This window comes from Takifugu flavidus, chromosome 1 (genome assembly GCF_003711565.1).
Source record: "Takifugu flavidus isolate HTHZ2018 chromosome 1, ASM371156v2, whole genome shotgun sequence".
Classification (NCBI taxonomy): Eukaryota; Metazoa; Chordata; class Actinopteri; order Tetraodontiformes; family Tetraodontidae; genus Takifugu; species Takifugu flavidus.
Genome location: NC_079520.1, coordinates 3,393,995 through 3,413,112, shown reverse-complemented (window position 1 = coordinate 3,413,112; position 19,118 = coordinate 3,393,995). Strand labels below are relative to the sequence as shown.

The window sequence follows — 19,118 nt, the reverse complement described above, 5'->3', positions numbered from 1 at the left end:
AAAACAGTCGTCTGACAGATTGTGTCCGTGTGTGTCTCACACAGACTGTGGCTACTGGCGAGTATTGGCTGAATTACAAGATAATTGCGGTATGCTAGCACATGTGTGACATACTGTATGAAAAAATGTCGGGAGGATTAAGCGTGTGTCTGGAAAAGTGTTGATATTCTGGCAACAAGTGACACCTGTCGTGGGTCATGTTAAATAACTGAAACTAGCAAAATGGTCTGTAATGTCAATAAATTATAAAAGCCTTTTTGTTTGTTGATGCCTGTGATGTCAGGGTTTAAGTGTTAAACAACGGCAGTAAAGCAATCATTGTTTAGCCGAACAAACAGGCTTCGTAAATGAACAATGCATTAGCAAACAATGGGGACAGCATAATCAATGCCAAATTAGGTCTGCTCACGTTAAAATGTTGCCACAGTGTCTACAGCCCTGGTGCAACAATCCTGTCGTCACCTCACAGGCTTCACACACAAGTATTAAAAAAAAGCCCACTGCCCTCAGCTGTGACGATACACAGACCAACGCACATCCACCCGCATAAACTTTGTACCCCTCCATAAACACCATGTAAGCTGCAGCAGAACATCTGACAGCATTTTCAGTATTCTCTTCCCCCACACCGAATCAAGCTGATCCACACAGCCAATTATCTGCTGCTAAACAGAGCGCAGCCGGGCACTCGAATACCACACAAACAGCCGTGCTCCTACCTGAAACACCGCAGTGGCCATCCTGTTTCAGTGTGAGTGTGTCTGTGTGTGTCCTGGCTTTGGCTCTCTGGTTCTCTGTCCAAATAGGTTCTAGTCCTGCATCGTCCTCCCCCCTCTGTGCGGCACTGCTCCAACCAGACCACTAAGGCTACAGTAAATCCACTCAGTGTTGCCGTACTGCTGAAGGACTTTACATGAGTGTGTGAATGCTGAGAAAGGAGATCAGATGCGTGTCTTCAGCCTCCGGGCTAATAGATCTAGCTGCTTTCTCACTCCTCCTCCAGGAAAATGAGCATGAAAATGTCTAAAGAGTCTTTAAGTGTCGGCGCGAGAGTGGGCAGAACTACAGCCAAAAGCAAATCTTAACATCCCCAAGCTGGAAAAGGTGCAGAGTAGCACTCAGCACTGAATAAGCACTCAGAGTCTGGCTGTGAGCTATGCTGGAGCCCTTTCCCTCTTTTTCTCCTCCCTCTTGTTCAGGACATTTTACCCTCCTCCTGAAAAGGGAGACACATGAGCAACGAGAAAGTAGAAAAAAAAATATTGGGCTGAATTTCCCAGGGAGATCAGGAGGGTGGAGGGACAGGAGACGAAAGCGCAGATCTTTCCTTTCTCCGTCGCGTTGGTTCTCTCCCTCTCTCTCTCTCTCTCTCTCTCTCTCTCTCTCTCACACACACACACACACACACACACACACCACACACACACACACACACAACTCAAGAACTCATTCTTCACTTTCTCCTTGTTATCAGCTTCTCAAGTTACAGGTTAAATATGAATCTCTCTCTCTCTCCACTCCCCTTTCCCGTGTCGCTCCTTTGCTCTCTCACTTTCTCTCTCACACACACACACACACACTCGCACACGCACGCACGCACACACCAGATGCTACAGTAGACAGACACCACCAATAAATACATTGATTTTAGCAATTATACTGTCAAACAATGTCAACGGGACACTTTTTCCCCATTCAGTCATCTGTCCTGCAAGCAAATAATCCTTGAATTCAATCCCACACGTTGACCAACAGAAATGTGGCGTCATTTATTAGTTGTCGTTGTGAGGAAAGTTTTGGAAAGACCATATCTTGGTTCATTTGACCAGTCCAAGCGGCATCATCCTCTATGGTTTCATCAGTGTGCATCTTAACCTGTTCCACTTGTGCTTAAGTCTAAATGAGGAGGGACGTTGCACTCACATGACATTTTCTAGTTTTACAAATAAAACAAGGAAACACGCTGGAACATCCAAAGTTGTCAAATTACATCCTGCCGTTTATATAAAAATCTCGAACAAGAGAGTGAAAATGCCAGAGTAACCAGATCTGTAACCAGATCTGATCTGTGATGCACCAGGCTGCCCCGAACGCCTTTTAAATCTGGCACATTGTGAGGAAAGACACAGGAGCATCTCACAAACACTGGAATCACGTCCATCACGTCATACACACCACTCGATTTTCCACAGCCTTGGCAGTTATTAAACAGTAGCCGACGAGGACGTCTTTATAAATTTGTAGCACATTATGGCGCAACCTGGAAAGAATGGCCGCCGCCTTTGATGTTTCCCTGAAGTTTCATGGGGCGGAGCTCCAAAAGTAGCACCTTTACTTGAAGCTGTGTTCACCAGATGTTGGATAAGTCCGCATTATTTAATACGCTATTAATGACAAGGGGCCAGGAAGGAATGAAGGCAGGGCCACCAGGGGGGAGACATATGGTTCACGGTAGCTGAACAACATGTTTGTTTATAGCGACACAACACCTTTAATGAAGGGACCCGGCTGGTCTGAGGGAAGTGGGAATTCCCCTTGTTTTTCTTATTCGGCTCACTTCAAAGCCATTACACATACCACCTCTGTAGGCTAGGTATTGAAAACATGTGAAAATTATCTGTCTGCGCGTAAGGCCAAGTCTGGGCCACTTCCTGTCTTTTGCTTGGATTTCAAAATAAAAACTTCACTTTTTTAGCTTATTCCAAAGAAAAAATGTCCCCTTTGCTTGGACTGGTATGAACATCTGCAGATGCTGGACGGCTGTGCTAGACATGATAACAGAGCCGTAACTACAGTTTCATGTCTGACAACTTAACTTTCAAAATAAAGTTTGTTCTGTTTCGATTTTGACTTCATTAAAGGTTGTGCATAAATCTATGAAATTCAAGTTTAACTAAAGCTACCATGGCAGTTACTTGGAAAGAATTAGCATTAAAATACAGAAATCAAACATGTTAATAAATGAACAATAAGAAAGAGGTGGAGAGGCATGGGGAAGGAGAAATGTCTGGAGTCCAGTTTCACACGTGTGACTCAGGCTTTCCCAGCAACAGAGCCGAACAGATGGCTTCAGCCCACCGGCCAGTGGAACATTCTCAAACACCCAAACAGCATGTTGATCGGATATGACAGATTTAAATTGAACCTGACCATCTTTTACTTTCTCTCCTTCGTTTTCCTCTTATTAAACATGCCCAAGAGCCGCTCCTCGACAAAAATAAAGGTTTTGAAATTGATTCGGAGGGCAGAGGAAATAACTGATAATGTTATATGTGCAACTGTTTCTGCAGGCTCATGTCGCTGGGTGTTTCTGTTTGTTTTCTCCCCTGTATCCACGCACAAGTCACGACCACGCAGTTACTAAACACATGGCAGAAAGCCACGGCTCCTTGTGTAATCCAATAACCTTCACACTGTAGCACAAGCAGCTAACGCTGACGAATGATTGTTTTGGATTCCATGAAGCCCTAAAACACAGTAGCTGAACCTCTGGTTTTCTTCTTGGTGGCGTAATTTTTACACCCATATTGGTGCTGATGCATAAACATCAGATTCGTACCGCTGGGTTGGGACTGTCCCCACAGTTCCTCTGGTGCTTGTAGGCCCACTCTGTCTTCTGTCTGGATGAAAGCGTTCATCCAGTTTGGGCACTACCGGGACCGGTTTGGCGTTACCCTTCAACATCTGTTGGGGCTGGTATTTCAGTTTTTTTTTTTTTTTGCATTCCTGTTTTTCTGAATTTGTTTTGTTTCTGCCGATGTTACTGGCAACCGAGGTTGTCATATCCATCACAACCATCCTTCCCTGGATGGTTAGACTGTAGTTGCGTATCCGTCTGGAATTTCAAGACCCAAGTTTGCTATTTTAAGAAAGCTTTTTCGATGGAAGATGGAAAATAGATAGAAAACAAATTTTAAAAAAATCCTTGTTTGGTCGTGTAAAGCATCTATATGGGCATAAATGATATGATTTCCATGAGACTTTAATCTGATGGTGGTTAATTGGGGAGTAGAAAAAAGGTGGGGAAAATGTAAGAATCTAAATAAAGAAGCTGAATTTTAAATCCAATATGGACTCCGGGAAGAGAAAGCATGTGATTTGTCACATGCACACGTTGCTGTTGTGCTCCTGCTTGATGTCATTATGGGCAGAACGGTAAACGTGTTTTCTGTCCTGTGACTGCAAATTCACTTACACAGAACTGTAAAAGCTAATTTGCACGACCACATTGGAAGAATACCAATCTACAACACAGTCTCTGCCACACCCTGTGTCCCTTTCACCGGTTCCTGCCTCCATCGTAACCGAATCACATCAGCTTGTATGTTATTATTAAAAAGCGTTCACTCCCTGCCCCCCACTGCTTCCCTTCCTACTGTAAGCTTCAGTTCTCACCATGTTTCATCCGCTGCAGAGAGGAGGAAGGAAGCTGTTAATGTTGTTACAGGAATTCAATACCACTTTTCACCCTGGGTTATGTAATGAGCCATAGGCAGATAATAATAAATGGGTTATGACTTTAAAACAGTGTTGCTCCATCCTTAATTGGATAAAACAAATAGAAAACAAGACTAGCTAGTTTGGACTACCTTGAGTTATTCTGCACATACTAAGCTAAGGCTACAACTCGGCTTTCTGGTTTTGCAGTCTCCAATTAATGTTTAATAAAATTTAAGGTGGACTCCAAAGGATGCCAGTGGAAAAAAGATAGTCACGCCAAATGATCTTGACAGCTGCAGCTGAGGAAAAACGACAAGATGCAATGAAACCGATTTTGAGGCTGTTCTGTCCATTGGGATTTCTCATTATATTACGACACGTCAGCAATCCCACCTTGGACATTAACACTAGGCCTATTCTGGAGCACACTTTGGCTAAACTAAAAGATGCCGGAAGAACTACACATTGGTTTATGACAAAGATAAAAAACAGATCCTGCAAATTCACTGGCAGCTCTTTAGAACTTGGGATACTAAGATATACAATATGCAGATCTCCAGGTTCCTCAAAAGCAACATGTTGCTTTGCCATAACTAACTAGCCATGGTTGTCACAGCTGCTAACAGCTGGGGGAGACTGAGCCAACTTAGGTGTGTGAACTTCCATGTCATGACAGAACCCATTTGGAAACATGAGGAAAAAGGGGAAAAAACATCCTAGAATGTCAAAAACCCAGACTTAACCTGGATTTTGGATTTAGCTCCTGTAATTATAGTCTGTAATTAAATCTTAATATTTATTGTAAATATACATGGTTTAAGGTAACGCGTTGAACCAATCCTGAATAACCCTCAAGATAAATCAGAAGTATAAAAATCCATCAGATGCAACTCCAGATGGACAAGAACAATAGAACAGAACCATTTGAAATATGAAGTTTCAGGAACTTCAGCCCAACGTAGGCGGGTCGCGACGGGAGCTTTAACTCAAGTTGAAGGATGTTTTCTTTAAAGTCTACCTTTCTGCTGGTGCCAGAGTATTTATAAATCAAAGCTGTGATCAGCAGGTGAGGAGGAGGCCAACTCCAGACGCGATGTTCTCTTTCAAACGCTCACATGAGTGAATACAGGTGTTTGGATCTGGAACGGATGACCTCAAACACATATTTCTTTATCCAAAGATAATAGAAATAATGGAATAAACAGAGTTTTATGTACCCAAGCAATGTACCTGAGTACATCTAGACTTCTGGCTGCTCACTCTCCTAAATTTTGAAGGCTCTAGTAATTTTTTCATCAAACAAATATTCTGTCTTTCAATAACACAAACTCATCATTCTAAACAGATACTGAAACTTATTTACACTTAACACATAGAGAAAAGTCGGGAAATAATGTCTGTTTATGATCTGTTTATTTAATGTATGTATGGGTTCCATGTTATACTAGAAAATATTCTATGCAGATGATACAGTTATAGATATATCTGACAGGCCTCACATATACATGTAAAATTACTTGGGTTGTTTAGTGATTAACAGACCTCCTGAATTTTAGGAGGAACTAAAGCACTCAAACCAACAAACGTGATCTCACGGTCCCAAGAACACTTGCTTCCCTAAACCTCTGCACTCATTAACGGTGGAACATGGTGATTTCCTTCTCTAAACACACGTATCAGGAAACGGAGGATAAGTGAAATCTAATCACATGTTCTCAGCACCTCAGCTTATTTTTGACTTCAAGTGGCACCAAACTATCAGAGGCTGAACTAATGAAGAGTGGGGATGGTGTTTTCAGCTGTGTACCTTTGGAAAGCTCACATGGGATGTGTTGATACCTGGAACTCCTCACACTCAGACACATTAATAACAGTTACAGTTTAATTCTATTGTGAAACAGGTAACAGTAATATGACTGTAAAATAGAGAGAAGAAACTTAATGAGAAGTAATGAGTAAAAAGGGGCTGCAGGGAACTGACATTAACTATTTTAAATAAGAGTTACTAACTTCGGAGTTGCTTGGATAGTATTAATATTTTTTTCATTATTGACACATGAGAGTTTTGCCCTGCAGATACTGATCAAGAGTGTCATGGTCACTCCCTTGTTTTCCCATTTCAAGCTTGTTAGTAAATTGCTTCCTTCCGAATCTTTGACATTTTTGGTCGGAATGTTTACGAAAGGAAATGCCCCTGTGATTTGTGGTGATGGAATGTCTGTTTTTAAAGATATAGACATAGGGAGTATGTTCTGTGCAACTTCAGTGCCACCTCCTACATGACATCTGATGGAAACACACATTCTCTCAGACACACACACACACACACACCAATAGCCTTTATTTTGCCTATTTTAACCTGGATATTACAAATGTAAATGTTCTAAACCTCTAAATGGTATTTGTAATGACAATCCCCACAATATAACTGACACGGATTGATGAAAATGTATTATTTTTCCCCTCATAATTCCAAATTATGTCTCCTTATTCATTTGTGACTTTCAGATCCTTATTAAAGCACTGCAGTCATGTACCTCATATTTAGCAGGAGCCTCTGTCTTGCACCGCTGGCATTTCCTGTAAGGGAGCAACTGGCAAACCTGGGAAGCAGCACTAATTTAAATAATGGCTTCCAGATGAGGGGTGTGTACCTACATAGGTGTGCTTTCATTGTTTTTGTGCTAGAACTTTGCACATGGGATAAACACATCCATCCCTCTGCGGTAGCCCTGCAAGAACCTCACCTCCATCGCTCTGTTTTTCTCCTACGTAACTCGAATCCCAAGACAAGAAGAAGAAACTGGCTGCTTCATCCAGAGGTCTTTTATTTTTAGATACAGGGTGATGTCCAAGACGCAAGCATGTCTCCAATATAAACACATTCCGGTACAAAGAGGACTTGTTTAGACATTCTTTAGATTTTTTTTCTTAGCCAATTACAAACTACAGAAGGTCCACTGCTGCAGCACGTGCACACACACATGCACAGAACAGTAGCTGACTATAATACAGAAGTACATTTGCTCCCTGTTCCATATATATGGAAAAATAAACACCTTTTCTTCGTGTTTAGTAGTTAAGGTGTGAATAAAACAAATCTATGAATCATGAATCTTACCTTGACTTCACACTTCTTATGGCAAGCTGTCCGGCACACTAGAGAAAAAAAGAAGGTGAGAACATTAAATCACTTTGCTGCCTTGTTTCCTAATCTAAGTCTCATTTGTGTGCAGCTGGAGGCCATGAAGAGGGCAAGAGCCCACGTGGTAAAAGCAAGTTTGTTTTTCCTCATCTTGTTGGGACTGGTGTTGATAGGTTATTAAAAAGTGTCATCTTTACAGAATGTCCTTGTTCATTTGTACAAAATGTGTTGCCGAGTCCAGAAACCCCCCCCCGCCCAAAAAGAAAACCCACACAGACGTGTTGATGAGACCTTTTTCCTGAGGTAAAATTAAAGAGGAAACACAAAGGTCAACAGGAGGCAACACCTGGATCCTGAGTCCTAAATTATCATGGAAAAAGAATAAACACACATCTCACTGTGCAGAGGAGTACATTTCACAAACAAGAGAGGAGATGGTATGCTTTTACTGGAACACACCACCTATTATGTAATGTAATGAGCAGTTCCTTCCCGTCCTGGACTAGTTTTTAAAATGAGGAATATCTGCAATGATCAGCTATTAAATGACTGATGCTAACCCAGTGTGTACGGATGAAGATCCTGTTTTTCTAATATACTTTTCAATCATTTCTAGTGTGTTAATAAAATCCTGTAATCCCCGCAGCTCCAGACATCACCTCGTAATTCTCACGCGTTGCTGTAGACGATGGAAGGGTTTAGGACACGTCATTTTAAAGCACCACAACACTACACACACCTTCTCTTAAAGAAGGAACCAGCATAATCCCTTAGTTAATTAGTTAGTTTCCTGAGAGACGTTAACCCGTTGCACGTGTTTAAGGCAGCCACACAGATCAGAAGTGAGACCTGGATGAATGAGTTAATAATGGTGCTAACGTGAGAAACTCAACAGGTCACAAACAAACAGATGTTTGAAGAGTTACAAAATTTTACTTGAATGGTTAAGACGAAAATAGAAATGATAGAATTATTTCTATATACCGGTACTAAAAAAAGTGTAAGTTAAAAAACAACTCCTTTTTGTTGACCCAAATCCATAGTTATATTACAGAGCAGCTAGTTTCTATTTAAGACTATATTTGTGCTTGGGGGGTAACATCTTAAACTTCTTAATTAGAGAGCTTGAAATGTGGTTGTCACCGTGGATATACATTTCCAAGAGTTTCAAAGGTATTAAAGGTTTTCAAGGTCAAACTGAATGGAGGTCTTTGATTCACATGGTCTATTTTAGCGTGGATGTTCGAGAGGCTGACAAATAAACTAAAACGAAGCATCTTTGGCATGAAGAAATTGTCATTTCAAGTATCCAAGACATAAAAGTGCATCTAAAAACAACTCAGCTGAGGTTGTGACAAAGGACTCCAGATGGGACTCCAACATCACGAGCCCCATTCCGAGCCTGTGAGTCCCCTGTAAACAATACTCATGGACCACATGGGAAGAAGCAGGACTTCCATATTGGGTGTGAAATAGCCGAGGCCAGAGTCGCTGCAGCTGGAGCTTTACCTTGTTAGGAAACTGAGCTTTGGAGAATAAACAGAGCTGAATGTTCCTGGTGGAGGGAAGGAAGAGGGGGTCATGGTCCTGTAGGAGCGGGTGTTTGTGCGTATTAGAAAGACAGAGGGAGGAAGCGTAACAAACAAGTGGGGAAATGATGAATAATAGAATTAGAGAGCAACAAAAGCTCACATCATGGCAGTGATGGTGAAGACCAACTGCTATCAGAGTATAGCAGTAGTCTACAAACACCAGAGTCAGAGGTGAGGGCATGTGACAGGGGTTGCTGTCCCACCCCACCTCTGTTCCCTGGAATACATGGATACTCCCACAGGGTTGGGCTGGACCCACTTAGAACACTGAACACAATCAAAGGGCAGGGCAGCAGCGTTTCCTCTTCCTCTTTCCTTCGCTTCGGCCTCATGTGCCGCCGGACCGTCACGTGGGCACTCACGTGTGGACAAGCCGTGCACTGACACGAACAGCATGTCACACTATTACAACGACGCCCATGAATGAGGAACAGTGGGGAAGCTTTTTGGGTCCCACAAAAGCCTTCCGAAATCATAATTATCCAAACAGACAAACAGAAAATTGAGTTTAGGGGTATAAAGAATAGATTCCATGTTTAAGTACATGCATATTTACAACTAAATCTAGTTTCTCTAAGCTGACAGTCTCAAATATTCCTACCTTGAGGACATTTTAGCTTTCTTATTACACATACAGATCGTAAGGGCCAATATTTTTGTTTCTCATAAGGGGGCCTGCAGGGCATGTAAGGGTGATATAATTCATGCACAATACACTATTGGCAAGGCAGAAGCTGTACTTGTAGTTGAAATTCAAATGCCTAATCCCATTTTATTGTTTTTGAGCAGGACTAACTGGATTATTAACAGACTTTCTTTCTTTTTTTTAGACAAGAAAAAAAATCCACAAGGAAGCTTCAAATTAAGTCTTGCTCAGAAAGATTAAAGTCTCCTGAAGTGTCTTAGTCCATCTTTCCCACAGTTTCTCTCCCCAAATTAGTGTTTTTGTGACCAGTAAACCTGATTATGCCACCGTTACTTCATTGTTCTGATTGGTCCTGCAGTGAAGAAGCCTGAACTGCAGTATGATGGTGTTTCCATACCATTCAGTACTCAGAGCAGTTCCTGTGTAGTACTAATAGGAGTAATTACCACACTTGTCAACACCCTCCATCATCTGACTCATGAGTTTCATTGTGTAGCCTACACATGTTCACCAGTGTTCTAGGTTCTGGGGGTGAAGCCCCACCTCGCTCCAGGTGCTGACTTTCCAAACATGTAAAATTCCTGAACGGGACACGAAAAGTCCTGAAGAAGAATCCCCACAGACCCATGTTGTGTCATCCGTCTGCTTTTACCTTTGATCACATGTATTTGTGCCCATCCTGTGTGCTTGTGTGCATGTTCATGACACAACTGCCTATTAAATAGCATCCCTTTTCCCTTGTTTATCCATATAAATGACACATGTATGAAACAAAAAGTCTGTTAAATTACAATCACATCGGACTGAAATTCAACGCGAGACACAAGTTGCATCCACAGAATCAAGTTTTAAAAAGACTCTACTGCCCCCTGGCAGCGCACATGCTCTCCTTTTATTGGTTATTATGACATCGTGACTGCTTTAGTACTACAATATACAATATGATTATTTTATGTTGTTTTCTGTGGCATAAACTCAAAATTTCCAGTGTTTCCCAATATTTTCACAATATTTCATGCAGTAAAAATTACGAATCATTGTAAATCTAAAAAAGATATATCAATAACCTTTTACTAAAAGACAAGGAAACACCCCCTGACACCAAGAAGGTGAAAATGAGCAATGCAAAAAATTTATTTTAAAGGCATCTGGAAAAAGGTTCAACTGTAGTTGACTTGCAATACATGCAATCATCCGACAGGTGGCACCCTAACTACATTACCAGCTGCCACGTTTGCCTTCACTGCTGGCACAATACATTAAAATGTACAGTCATGTTAGGGGTTAAACAGCACTGGGCAGTTTTCACAGAGCAACAACGAGTGCAGGCAGGTAGACAACGGTGCAAAAGTTCACCTGCGTGGTTTCCAGGCTCTATAAATCACTGGACATCACAGTGAGCCACCATCTGCTGCCAAGAGTTCATGAAAAGTCAGTCTGTAGTCAGTCCGGTAGATTACCATAATGACGTTAGACTGGGAGACATAGTAGCCCTCAGCCACTGAAAACCAATATTCTTCTTAAACCATTAGGATAATGAGCTGCCCCACAGCACTGATGCTCACATTAACATACTCTGGTGGTGCTGTACAGCATACGGTGCTACCGAGGATAACAGGGGTAATTTGAGATCCCCCCCATACACACAAACACACAATTCAGACTCAAATCTAATTAGCATTGGTGGATTTCTCACAATGGTAGTTTTCCTATGAATTCTTCATCTCTGATTCATAATTTTAAACTGAATTTTTAACCTTTTTCTTAAAAGTTCACTAGAACCAGCTGTGAAAAATACACATTCCTTTTATACCTGCTCTGACTTATCTGCAATATTTACATTTACCACACTTATGTTGGGGGACTTTCTCCTCATCGATGATCCCGTCTCCAACGCTGCTAAAGTTCTATATGTGGTGAGTCTTTTCTGTGTTTGATTTTTAACCCATATGGGATTTGCTGCATACCAGCTCCATGAGCTCAGTCGTCAAGAACGGCGCTATGATAACCTACACACACACGGGCGCACACACACACCGCCCACTCTTTGAAGCTCTGTGTTTATGTTGAATGTCTAGCTACACCCCTTACATAAAAGCGCTGCCAAAAGACTTTTGCAGAATTGTTAGAGAGCGTTTTGAACTTTGAAAAGTTGTCTTTGAAAGAGGAGAACACCAATTGCAAAACTAATCCTGAAAAGAGACCCCTCTGGGATGAGTTTAATAATAACTAAAATATTTTTTCTCATAAATTAGATTAAACATTAGATCATACACTCTGCAGCTGAACTTTAAAATTCAAAACAGAGTTGCACCAGCCCACCCCAGCACACATGGATTCATCCTGACCTGCATCACAGCAGGGGAATATAAAAGCCACTTCCTGCCCTCAGGTCAAGTTCTCTTAAAATACTCCACCACAAAGAGCTTCAGTTTTTGACTGGAAAACTGCGGTCCTGACCTGCGTCAACATGCTATTGTCAAAGCAACTAAACCCCTGTATCCTGGCAACCACTAAAGAGACAGGAAGTCCAAGAGATTGCATTATTGTGAGGCCATGTGACTGCAGTGTTATTAGAGAAAAAAAGGGAAATGCTGAAAAACCAAGCCTGAATTTGAATTTATTGTTAAATATTATAAGAATTCAAAAGGATATTTCAACCACAGCTAACCTGGACAGCTACAGTAACCTTTCTATAGGGAATCGGGTGTCAGATATTCAGATTAAATACAGAGAAAGTGCCTCAAACACAATGGTTATGTAAAATTGTGAGGTTGTTGCACTTTCAGTTCTGAGAAATGGAAAGTGCACTTATTCATCACTTACTCCTAATTAAGTCCATCACAAGTGCCGGAGTCCATCCCAGCCGTCAGTGGGAGAGAGGCGGGAATGCAGCTGCACGGGCTGCTGAATATCTACATCCAAATAACTACATGATCAAATTGCTCAAAACTGGATCTGGAAGTTGGTGTTCTACAAAGTACACGTCCCTCCCTTTGAACCCACAGTCAACTGTACCAGAAATCATATTTATTGGTTTGGGCAATTTTCTATTTATTTTTTCAGTGTGATACTTAAAGCTTAAAGCAAAATAAAATGAAAATAGTTCTTTGTTCCACGCCACAGTTGTCTGTTTTTGCAGAAAGGGGGGGGGGGGGGTCATTAATCACAGGAAAGATAAAAACAAAAAGAGAATTCTGCACACACACGTGACCATGCCCTGGTCTGACCTGAAAGAGTCAAATGAGCAACTAAACTTAAATTAAATCAGACCCAAACTCAGACCTGTCAAGGGGTTTATTTCTGCCATAAATCACTTGTGCACAGCGGTTCCTGCTGCACTCCTACGCTTTTTTATGTAGACATTTACGCAACTGTCTGCATCCACGGCTGAACATTATTTATCCAGTAGAATAATGGACAAAGTCAAGTGCACTGCTGTGAGCACTGCAGTAAAACCAGTTGTTATTGAAGCATTGTACTTGTTTCTGTGAGATGCACGTGCGCATCAGGGCTCACATTTACCTTATGCTCACATTCATGCACTCCTGTTCTTGGTGAAAATGCAGGTGATTGCACAGCATTTCCTAAATATCCGTGTGTCCCAAAGCCTTCATGTTGTCTACCAGTCTACTGCTCTCCTGTTTTTCGACGCCGTGGCCTTCAAACATTTACCTGCTCTGTGTCAGGTTTGGGAAAGGGCAGGCTGAGTATTCTCCCCTCGCCTGCCAAACCAAACATCCATCCGTTTCCGTACGGTTTCAGTCGCTGTTATCTGTCTGAAAACAGACATTTCCACTAAAGGTAACACTGCGTTGAGCTCGATTCTGTTTAAACCCGTCCGGAGCACCAGATGGGAAGGTTCAAGTGCATGTTTGGAAATGGTGACCACATCTATTATTGAATCTCCATTTTATTTCCTGCAATTGTTTGTTGTTTCATGGTTTACTTCGATTTCAGCCAGTTGGCAAATGTGGAGTCCTGCAAAAACAATAAGACAATAGAAGCAAGAAAAAGAACTGGCAGCTTAACCAAGTTTTGATGGCTCGCACTCATTTAAACGTTGCTCTAGTTTAGCTTCTTTTATGCCTTTGGAGAAAAAACATCAAAATAGTGGCAATGGATCCAGAATTTTAGACCAAAAGAATTTAGATGGGATAAAAGCAAAGCAGAGCAAGCAAGATTGGGGAAGCCAACGTCTTTTATTAAATGTCAGGTGTTTTATTAAAGGGCACTGAAGTAGTTTACTTTGATGTGTGCAGCAACATTTTTTTATGATTCTTCCATTGTAGTGAAATGATCAGAATATAGGTCCATTTGCAGTTATAACTATTTCCATCGAACATTTGTGCAGCTGCTTTACCTCTACAGATGAGGCCATCTTCACCGATGTTCTGTTTGCACACACTGCAGTGCTTGGCCTTCTTGAATGTCTTCGCCCGGAAAGTGTGAGAGTGAAGAGCCTCCAGCTCCTCTGGCTGCAGTTCAGGAAAGAGCAACAAAGACAAAAGAGATGAAATGTTAAAATCCTGGTGTCTTTAATGAGTCCAGGTGTTTGTTAAAGCAAGTGTTCGGCCACAAAAGCGTCACTTAGCTCAGCGCCAAACAATCTTTTAGTGTGTTTATTTGCTTTCCTAATATGTGGCAGAATATGAGAGCAAAAGTATTGAGGAAAACAACATCTGCTTTTACACATCCAGTTTATGCCATTGTTCCATACTTATCCATCACTGAGGTATGGGAACGAAAGACAGGATGAAAAATAGCTCTAATAATGCTACAGTGCTAGAGAAAGATTTATTCATAGCTTTATTATGGTGGTAAAAATATCCCCTTAAGTCCTGGCACGAAACTTCAAAAAGGAAGACGCTGTTTGGATTTCTCATTTCCCGGTGGCAGGTGTCTTACGCAACTCTAACACGCCCTCTCCTCAGTTAAACATTATCTGCGGCCTGCTGTTTTGCATCACAGCTCCCCAGTTCCTTTCAGCCTTCCACATTTTAAGCCAAGCAGTGGTCAAATTCAGGATTCAATCAGAGTTCTATGAGGGAGCCCAGTGGCACCTCACACCAGGGGATTGCTGACTTTAGGTTGTGTAGGGGGTTAGTTGATTACTCAAATGGGAAGTTTGGAAGTCAAAATCGTGTGTTTATCCCCGCTGTACACATACCCCAGCTGTCATTTCAAACTTATGTAGTCATTATCTACGCACTCAATCCAAAACATAAATACTTGGGAATATCCTGTTTTTGATATTTATAAACACCCATAATGTGCACGTGTTCTACAGAGGAATCAGAGAGAAAAGAAATGCTATCCCATGTCAGGAAGTGCTGGATTAGCGTCCTGTCCTGACACAAGGCTTCCATTAGGCGTGTAGTCATGCCAGACTGGACTAAAAATGGCCATGTGGTTGGCATATTGGAGGACTTTTCACAGGAATTCCCATATGGAGAGAAGCAAAGAATGAAATGCATACACTCTCCCTTTGTGAAACCATTCACAATCACCCATCATAACAATATATTTTCTACTTGCCAGGATGACAAAAATGCCTGTTTTTCCGTAAATATCAGTAGAAAATAATGTGTAATAGCCAAAGCAGTTTAAGCATTTATTCATTCATTATTGGGTCTCAAATAGTCATCCACACCAAATGAGCTCATTTGGACCTGTAGAATTGCCTGATGTACCTTCAGATGTTTATCCGGCTCCATACGACGGCTCAATGTTTGTATTTCACATCCACATGGCAACAGCAGGCCAGCCGACCAGTCATTCCATCACCCGGCTACGCCTCGCCACTACATAACACGATTAGTTTAATCTAGTTAGGCCCAAATAAAGAAGCATGGCTGTGCAGGCTGCACCATGTTGGCAACAGAGCTGCGGCCCTCAGCCTGGCATCTATACATGGTGCTCCTGAAGGTGCCGCCATGCCAAAGTTCCAGCTGGCACCTGCTGGGTTAGGAGTCTCGGCATGGATTTGAGAGGATTGGGAAGGGCGATAAGTCGGTTTAATAGTAGTCAGAGTGGGTGACTGTGGAGGGGACCGAGTGTCTGTTTGTTATTCATTTCTCTGTAAATCAGAATAAAAGAACAATTTAAAAAGTAAATGTTCCAAATGCACTCAGTGTGGTGAGATGCTGATACTTTTTTGGATGGAGCACTATTCCTATATCAGGCTCTGCTGAAGGCTCGCAGTACTCCTCATTTCATCACTTTCTCTCCTGCACGTGCACACAAACACACTTGCACACAAACGCCTGTACAGGCGCGCGCGCACGGTAAGAATGTGAAATGTGTCAATCTCAGAGTCTATTCAGCAGCTTCTGTGACCAGTAGTGAACCTTCTCACACTCTCCCAGTCTGCATCCATTCACCCAGCAGACGTGACATGAAAAGAACTCCTGATATTAAACATTCTATTTAGATTAAAAGTGCATGTCACTGACTGCATTAGTAAGAACGCAGTAACCAAGGGATGTATCTGGAAGTCATTTATATTAACAGCCAAGTGCTCTTTATCCCAAGCCATTAGGGGCTAATGTATGTCATATGTAAACAGTGGAGGCAATTTTAGATATGTATAGTACACATGTTACTGCAGGGATGAAGATGCGTTTTAATAAGCAAAGCTGTCATTCATTGAATCAATACATGAGGAAATTAACATTCTTACACGCAATGGCTGGTAGTCCGACACATCCGTCTTTGCAAAGCCAAACAAAAGGCAGAACACTTCACCAGGCCTCGGAGCCTTAACCAAAACCCACCCTAAGTCACTTAACCTGAAACAAGTGTGTAAGTGCCACAAAGGGCAGTATAGAGGGACGCTCCCTTTTGTGAACACTTAATTGTTTCCCATCATTAGAAATGCGCCTGGTGCTCATGGCTTGTTTGTTGCTTTGGGGGTCAATTTGGAGCATGTGAGATATGAGTGAGAGGCAGAGGCATGGGGGGTGGGGTGAGGGTTTGATTTAAGGTTGAAAAGAAGACCTGCCAGTACACCCAGAGATTATGTTCTCTCCGTACATGCTGCAAAAACATGCAAATGGCCTCAGTCCTTCACATTCACATCACAGCGCTGGCTCTCAGATGCACTACAAAGGAAGGAAATGGTTTTAGACAGGCAACCGGGACCCCCAAAAGCTGAGGTCAGAGTGTACACATAACCCCCCTTCAGCTCATGCACTGCAGCTCCTGGGAAAAGGCTCCAGTTCCCTGAGAGAGGAACGCATAATCTCCAGCCTCACGCTCATTAGCGCACACGGTTAAAACATGTGTAGACACACACAAACACTCTCCAGACACACTGAGGCACTCACACAGTCATCTACACACGAGTGTGTACGATGCACAGCCCAGTTTCTTCTAATTATCAAGAGAATCTTTTTTTCTTTACTAAAAAAAACTGTAGGAGATGCTGAACTACACCAGCTTGGCTTTCGAGCCAGATATCTGTTAAAAGAAATTAAACATCTCAAAACTAGAATTAGCAGCAAAGAAGCAAAACATTCCTTGCACGAAAACTTCAAGTAACTGCAGGACTGAGCAACAAAGTCTTGACAGTCAATTGATGGCACCTTCTTAACGCTACAATTATTCCATAAAGCCAATGACAACTGTATCAAGTTCATAGCAATCATTAAATAAAACAACGTATTCGATTACTCCTGATGCCAAACTCTTGTGTGCGGTGATTATTTTACATACAGAAGAGTGTTTATCACATACCTGTTTTGGACCCCAACTGTGGCTGTGAATCATTGGAGCAGTTGGGTAATATTATAGTATCTATAACTGCTTCCAGACAGACATTCCAGCCCAATAAGGTAACCAAAAGCCCGAGTTTAGAACTTCAAACTATTAACTGCAACCTCTTCCAAGGTGTGACTCATGCACAGACACTGATTTCACCTCTGATTGCACTGCCATCCACTTTCAACACCTCATGAATTACCTCATATATTGGAAGCAGGCTGGTGTGTGTGTGTGCGTGTTTTGGTGCGTGTGTACACTCACACCAGGGTAGCCGAACTTTTAAAAAAATAAAAAATAAAAAATAAAAAAAAATGACTGAGAACTTTCATAACCCCTACAATTAGACAAGGGCCACTTGTGCTGAAATAATTAAGTTCCAAGTCAAGACAAAGAGAATATCAGACTGACAAGCTGCTATTGACAAGACATGCATGTGTAGTCCCCCCCCCCCGCATTTCATTGATGGTCTACAGTCTGAATGAAGTCAATAGAAAGCATATACAGAGACACAACAGTCCCCCTCCCCTTACACGTTTAAATAGTCTATTGTTCATGCTGTCGGTGCCAGAAGATAGAACAAGACCTGTCCAGTCATCTGCGTAATCAGCAAGTATGAACACTGCTGTCCCTCATATGGGAGTCCATGTGCACGGATGGACATTTTATCCAGATGCACTTGAGTTAGAGTCACATGTTACCATCTGTGTGCCCCCCTCCCACTTTTACTCTTCACATTTGAGTGTCTCCTAACAGATTCAGACAGAAATCTTCAATAGACCCAGATTTTGAGCCCCATCACTAGTCAGGAGTATAATAAACAAAACTGATCTTATGTTCGAATACTTTAACAGCTCTGTCTGTATTGGAAGTCTCATTCTTGCCTCATCTTTTGGCACCACAGGGACGCAGTTTGAAAAGTGCTTGTCCCAAGCAAGGAATTACATTTAGACATGCCAAATATGGGGTCATGGAGCTTGGAGCACAAACCGAGAAGAAACCATTTGGCATTGGCAATGGCTCCCCACACTTGACCTGGTGGCTGGTTCAGGGGCTTGCCAGTGCTTATTTCTCTGGTATCAACTGGTATACTCACTCACTTTCTACCGCTTGTTCCTCCACTGAGGGTCGCGGGGGGACTGGAGCCTATCCCAGCACAATGGGCGGAGGCAGGGTACACCCTGGACTGGACGCCAGTCAATCGCAGGGCTACCACATATAGACGAACAACCATTCTCTCTCACACTCACGGGCAATTTTAGAGTTTCCAATTAGCCTAATCCCCAATCATGCATGTCTTTGGACTGTGGGAGGAAGCCGGAGTACCCGGAGAGAACCCACGCAGGCACAGGGAGAACATGCAAACTCCACACAGAAAGTCCCCTCAATCCCAACCGGGAATCGAACCCGGGGCCTTCTTGCTGTGAGGCAACAGTGCTAACCACCACACCACCGTGCCGCCCTCAACTGGTATATCAGTGACATAATCCAACTCCACATAAGCACCCTCAAAACGAGGCTACTCGGTTGGACT

At 42.3% G+C, this 19,118-nt stretch overlaps 1 protein-coding gene across 19 annotated transcripts in view; it reads right to left on the bottom strand.

Annotated features, from left to right (window-relative positions):
• Positions 1-19,118, bottom strand: part of tns1b (tensin 1b) — a 95,531-nt gene that overhangs the window by 53,569 nt on the left and 22,844 nt on the right. For 13 of the 19 annotated variants that reach the window (XM_057048163.1, XM_057048220.1, XM_057048235.1 and 10 more), the window contains exons 2-3: positions 14,187-14,301; positions 7,562-7,599 (exon numbers count right to left, since the gene is read on the bottom strand). In XM_057048163.1, the coding sequence (XP_056904143.1) occupies positions 7,562-7,599; positions 14,187-14,301 (153 nt within the window). Of the gene's footprint in view, positions 1-719; positions 1,340-7,561; positions 7,600-14,186; positions 14,302-19,118 lie in introns of those variants that run through there. The other 6 variants (XM_057048273.1, XM_057048258.1, XM_057048278.1 and 3 more) reach the window with 2 other exon arrangements.